Source organism: Salmo salar, chromosome ssa03 (genome assembly GCF_905237065.1).
Source record: "Salmo salar chromosome ssa03, Ssal_v3.1, whole genome shotgun sequence".
Taxonomy (NCBI): Eukaryota; Metazoa; Chordata; class Actinopteri; order Salmoniformes; family Salmonidae; genus Salmo; species Salmo salar.
This window is the reverse complement of record NC_059444.1, coordinates 10966467-10972965: the sequence shown is the minus strand read 5'-3', so window position 1 is coordinate 10972965 and position 6499 is coordinate 10966467. Positions and strand designations below refer to the sequence as shown.

General features: G+C 49.9%; 1 protein-coding gene across 1 annotated transcript; it reads right to left on the bottom strand.

Annotated features, from left to right (window-relative positions):
* Window positions 1-2483: 2483 nt before the first annotated feature.
* LOC106598084 (protein shisa-like-2A) lies at window positions 2484-6136 on the bottom strand. The gene is made up of 2 exons (XM_014189162.2): window positions 5763-6136; window positions 2484-2696 (listed from the first exon to the last, which is right to left on the bottom strand). Exons 1-2 carry the CDS (start codon window positions 5942-5944, stop codon window positions 2552-2554), a joined length of 327 nt encoding a protein of 108 aa, XP_014044637.2. The 5' UTR covers window positions 5945-6136; the 3' UTR covers window positions 2484-2551.
* Window positions 6137-6499: the final 363 nt, after the last annotated feature.

The window sequence follows — 6499 nt, the reverse complement described above, 5'->3', positions numbered from 1 at the left end:
CAAACAAATCATTACAGGACACTATCAAGTGTCAATAAACAGCTTATAAACGTTCTGCCGGTTTCTGAAGGTTCTGATGATCCACAGGTTACTGTAGGGCAGGGCTGCCCAACCCTCTTCCTGGAGATCTACTGTCCTGTAGGTTTTCAGTCCAACCCTCTTCCTGGAGATCTACTGTCCTGTAGGTTTTCAGTCCAACCCTAATTCAGCATATCTGATTCAGCTAGTTAAGGTCTTGTTAGTCAGCTAATTAGTAGAATCAGGTGTGTTAAATTAAGGTTGGACTGAAAACCCACAGGACGGTAGATCTCCAGGAAGAGGGTTGGACTGAAAACCCACAGGACGGTAGATCTCCAGGAATAGGGTTGGACTGAAAACCCACAGGACGGTAGATCTCCAGGAAGAGGGTTGGACTGAAAACCCACAGGACGGTAGATCTCCAGGAAGAGGGTTGGGCAGCCCTGCTATAGGGTGTGAGAGTTATTTAGATAAGTTGATGGACATGAAATGCTTTCGTTGTCAGAGCCAAGTTTTTTTAGTATTCCTACCAAGCCACCAGGTATTCCCCTTCTGTTCCCATGCTGGAGACCGGGGCTTGATTACAACCTGTTACAATGGTGCCAACATTTTGTGGCTGATGTTTCAGTGGGGGAGAGGGTGAATGTGTCAAAGACCTGACTGAGCCCAGCAATGCATGGCATGGCTCATTATATTGTTGTGTGTTTGTGTACTAAGGAACATGTAACTTGGTTCCAGACAAAAGACACTTTCAATTTCCTTATGTTGGGGGCTATCATCAAGGTGCCTGGTGTGATAAGGGTCAACAGACTTGTATCCACGATAGCCCTAAAATTAGGGATTTTTGTATTTTCTATACAATATCCCATTTACAGTGCAATCAGAAAGTATTCAGACCCCTTGACCTTTTCCACATTTTGTTACGTAATAGCCTTATTCTAAAATTGATTAAAAAGTTTTTTCCCTCAGCAATCTACACACAATACCCCATAATGACAAAGCAAAACCAGGTTTTTAGAAATGTTTGCTAGTTTATTCAAAATAAAAACAGAAATATCACATTTTCATAAGTATTCAGACCCTTTACTCAGCACCTTTGGCAGCGATTACAATATCGAGTCTTCTTGAGTATGACGCTACAAGTTTCTCGCATTCTTCTCTGCAGATCCTCTCAAGCTCTGTCAGGTTGGATGGGGAGCGTTGCTGCACAGCTATTTTTAGGTCTCTCCAGAGATGTTCGATCGGATTCAAGTCCGGGCTCTGGCTGGGCCACTCAAGGACAGTCAGAGACTTCTCCTAAAGCCACTCCTGCGTTGTCTTTGTTGGGTTGTTGTCCTGTTGGAAGGTGAACCTTCGCCCCAGTCTGAGATCCTGAGCAGTCTGGAGCAGGTTTTCATCAAGGATCTCTCTGTACTTTGATCCATTCATCTTTGCCTCGATCCTGACTAGTCTCCCAGTACCTGCCGCTGAAAAACATCCCAACAAAATGATGATGCCACCAACATTCACTGTAGGCATGGTGATAGGTTTCCTCCAGACGTGACGCTTGGCATTCAGGCCAAGAGTTCAATCTTGGTTTCATCAGACCAGAGAATCTTGTTTCTCATGGTCTGAGAGTCTTTAGGTAGGTGCCTTTTGGCAAACTCCAAGCGGGCTGTCATATGCCTTTTACTGACAAGTGGCTTCCGTCTGGCCACCCTACCATAAAGACCTGATTGATGGAGTGCTGCAGAGATGGTTGTCCTTCTGGAAGGTTCTCCCATCGCCACAGAGGAACTCTGGACCTCTGTCAGAGTGACCATCGGGTTCTTGGTCACCTCCCTGACCAAGGCCCTTCTCCCCCGATTGTTCAGTTTGGCCGGGTGACCAGCTCTAGGAAGAGTCTTGGTGGTTCTAAACTTCTTCCATTTAAGATTGATGGAGGCCACTGTGTTCTTGGGAACCTTCAATGTTGTAGACATTTTTTGGTACCCTTCCCCAGATCTGTGCCTCGACACAATCTTGTCATCAGAGCTCTACGGACAATTCCTTCGACCTCATGGCTTGGTTTTTTCTCTGACTGTCAACTGTGGGACCTTATATAGACAGGTGTGTGCCTTTCCAAATAATGTCCAATCAATTGAATTTACCACAGTTGGACTCCAATCAAGTTGTAGAAACATCTCAAGGATGATCAATGTAAACAAGATGCACCTGAGCTCAATTTCGAGTCTGAAAACTTACGTAAATAAGGTATTTCATTTTTGATTTTTTTATACATTTGCAAAAATATGTCAAAACCTGTTTTTGCTTTGTCATTATGGGGTATTGTGTGTAGACTGCTGAGAAAACATATTTAATCCATTTTAGAATAAGGCTGTAACATAACAAAATGTAGAAAAAGTCAAGGGGTCTGAATACTTTCCGAATGCACTGTATGTATCCTATCCAACATCTTTAGATGATGTGTCAAGACCTTAGCCCGGCTCTATGTATCCCATCACATACCATTAGATTAGGTTTCAAGACCTTAACCCACCGCTGGCCAGAAGTGTTACCCACCTGGTGCTCTGAGTGGCAGGCCGTTGTCAAGGCGACTGGGCTTGGTGGCGATGAAGAGGTAGCAGAGGACACAGACTGTGATGAGGAAGGCCAGCAGGACCACTGCTGCTATGGACAGACCTATCAGGGCCCCGACGCTAAGAGATGAAGGAATAAGGGGAAGAGAAAGAGGATGGAGAGTAGGGGGAAAGGGACGGGGAGGGAGAGAGATGAAAAAAGAGACAGAGACAGATGGGGAAAGGAGAGAAAGAGATTGAGGGAAGGCCGGGAGAAAGCAATGGACAGAGAAGGTGAGAGAGGGGGAGTGAGGAAGAGAAGGCGAGAGAATGTGAAAAATGTGTGACAGAGCGGGAAAGGCAGGGGAGAGCAGAGAGGTGATGGGGAAGACAGGGAGGGAACGGCAGGGGAGAGCAGAGAGAGAGGTGATGGGGAGACGGAGGGAAAGGCAGTGGAGAGCAGAGAGAGAGGTGATGGGGAGACAGGGAGGGAACGGCAGTGGAGAGCAGAGAGAGAGGTGATGGGGAGACAGGGAGGGAAAGGCAGGGGAGAGCAGAGAGAGGGGTGATGGGGAGACAGGGAGGGAACGGCAGGGGAGAGCAGAGAGAGAGGTGATGGGGAGACAGGGAGGGAAAGGCAGTGGAGAGCAGAGAGAGGGGTGATGGGGAGACAGGGAGGGAAAGGCAGTGGAGAGCAGAGAGAGGGGTGATGGGGAGACAGGGAGGGAAAGGCAGGGGAGAGCAGAGAGAGGTGATGGGGAGACAGGGAGGGAAAGGCAGAGGAGAGCAGAGAGAGAGGTGATGGGGAGACAGGGAGGGAAAGGCAGGGGAGAGCAGAGAGAGGTGATGGGGAGACAGGGAGGGAACGGCAGGGGAGAGCAGAGAGAGAGGTGATGGGGAGACAGGGAGGGAAAGGCAGGGGAGAGCAGAGAGAGGTGATGGGGAGACAGGGAGGGAACGGCAGGGGAGAGCAGAGAGAGAGGTGATGGGGAGACAGGGAGGGAAACGGCAGGGGAGAGCAGAGAGAGAGGTGATGGGGAGACAGGGAGGGAAAGGCAGTGGAGAGCAGAGAGAGATGATGAGGAGACAGGGAGGGAAAGGCAGGGGAGAGCAGAGAGAGAGGTGATGGGGAGACAGGGAGGGAAAGGCAGGGGAGAGCAGAGAGAGGTGATGGGGAGACAGGGAGGGAAAGGCAGTGGAGAGCAGAGAGAGGTGATGGGGAGACAGGGAGGGAACGGCAGTGGAGAGCAGAGAGAGGGGTGATGGGGAGACAGGGAGGGAAAGGCAGAGAGAGAGGTGATGGGGAGACAGGGAGGGAAAGGCAGGGGAGAGCAGAGAGAGGTGATGGGGAGACAGGGAGGGAACGGCAGTGGAGAGCAGAGAGAGGGGTGATGGGGAGACAGGGAGGGAAAGGCAGAGAGAGAGGTGATGGGGAGACAGGGAGTGAACGGCAGTGGAGAGCAGAGAGAGGGGTGATGGGGAGACAGGGAGGGAAAGGCAGGGGAGAGCAGAGAGAGAGGTGATGGGGAGACAGGGAGGGAACGGCAGTGGAGAGCAGAGAGAGGTGATGGGGAGACAGGGAGGGAAAGGCAGAGAGAGAGGTGATGGGGAGACAGGGAGGGAAAGGCAGGGGAGAGCAGAGAGAGAGGTGATGGGGAGACAGGGAGGGAAAGGCAGGGGAGAGCAGAGAGAGGTGATGGGGAGACAGGGAGGGAAAGGCAGAGAGAGAGGTGATGGGGAGACAGGGAGTGAACGGCAGTGGAGAGCAGAGAGAGGGGTGATGGGGAGACAGGGAGGGAAAGGCAGGGGAGAGCAGAGAGAGAGGTGATGGGGAGACAGGGAGGGAAAGGCAGGGGAGAGCAGAGAGAGGTGATGGGGAGACAGGGAGTGAAAGGCAGGGGAGAGCAGAGAGAGAGGTGATGGGGAGACAGGGAGTGAACGGCAGGGGAGAGCAGAGAGAGAGGTGATGAGGAGACAGGGAGGGAAAGGCAGGGGAGAGCAGAGAGAGGTGATGGGGAGACAGGGAGGGAAAGGCAGGGGAGAGCAGAGAGAGAGGTGATGGGGAGACAGGGAGTGAACGGCAGGGGAGAGCAGAGAGAGAGGTGATGGGGAGACAGGGAGGGAAAGGCAGGGGAGAGCAGAGAGAGGTGATGGGGAGACAGGGAGGGAAAGGCAGAGAGAGAGGTGATGGGGAGACAGGGAGGGAAAGGCAGGGGAGAGCAGAGAGAGGTGATGGGGAGACAGGGAGGGAAAGGCAGGGGAGAGCAGAGAGAGAGGTGATGGGGAGACAGGGAGGGAAAGGCAGGGGAGAGCAGAGAGAGGTGATGGGGAGACAGGGAGGGAAAGGCAGGGGAGAGCAGAGAGAGAGGTGATGGGGAGACAGGGAGGGAAAGGCAGGGGAGAGCAGAGAGAGAGGTGATGGGGAGACAGGGAGGGAAAGGCAGGGGAGAGCAGAGAGAGGGGTGATGGGGGAGACAGGGAGGGAACGGCAGGGGAGAGCAGAGAGGTGATGGGGAAGACATAATAGATTGCACTCTTTCTGAGAGTGATACAGTCAGGGGCGGACTGGCCATCCAGCATTTCAGGCAAATGTCAGATGGGCTGGTCCATCTGAGTGGCGCAGTGGTCTAAGGCACTGCATCTCAGTGCAAGAGGCGTCACTACAGTCCCTGGTTTGAATCCAGGCTGTATCACATCCGGCCATGATTGGGAGTCCCATAGGGCGGCGCACAATTGGCCCAGCGTTGTCCGGGTTTGGCTGGGGTAGGCCGTCATTGTAAATAAGAATTTGTTCTTAACTGACTTGCCAAGTTAAAATAAAGGTTAAATAAAAAAATATATATAATTTGGCTAATAATGGGGGCATTGAGGAAAAACATGGGCCAGTGTGTTAGAAATACCAGGGCCGAATTCTGGTCCCAGTTTGCCCCTGGATACAGTATTGAGTATAGTGGGAGGAAAATGTACACTTTTTCTGTTTTATTTTCACATTTAATTTAGGTACTTTTCACCTTGCATCAGATTCCCTCAATATACAGTAGTCTGCCGTAACCTATAATAGGTGTACATCATCACAATATTAAACATTATGCAAACTTAAAGTCCAGCAATGAATGAGATTCCCCAAGATAGGGTAAGGTTATATAGGCAAAATAAAACGGATGAATTGGTATAACATCAAATCAAAGATGCGTAAAAAGTCCTTACCTAAGCCACCACATGTATGCATACTCGTAGGGGAAAAAACTGTTGGGGTCATCACAGCAATACTTGATATCGTTAAATCCGCAGCAGAATACCGCGTGCGCACCGCTTCCCGCTTTAGGGCACAAAAAGCCATTCACAAAAGCGTTTTCTGTGCTGTAGTAGCTTGTGCAATTCGCAGTCATGCTGGGAAGAAAAAAAGAAAGCACTCTCGAGGTAATGAGGCAATTTCCTTAGCTGTGTAAGGGTTTTATTGCAATGTCGCGCACAATGTGTCCTTGCTGAACATAGTAGGCTTCATACTCCGAGCATGACAGAGAAATGTGGAAAAACTGCATCCCGATGTACCATATAGAATTCTGGAGTCCCCCCACCACACCTCCTTCCATCCATATCTCTCTCTCTCTCTCTGTCTCTGTCTCTGTCTCTCTCTCTCTGATACAACACCCTACAATGGGAATAAATGAATAAAACACTTTAATTAGATGGGGACATAAGAAACACTAATTGCTCTGATTGATAACCGGTTTGAATTGCTGATCCTCTTGTGTGGGTTAGTCTATTGTAATACAAAGTAGCCATTTGTCTGAAACTATATTGAACAAAAATATGAACACAACATGCAACAATTTCAAAGATTTTGCTAAGTTACTGTTCATATAAGAAAATCAAACAATTTCAATAAATTCATTAGAACCTAATTTATGTTTTTCACCGGACTGGGAAGGGGCGTAGCCATG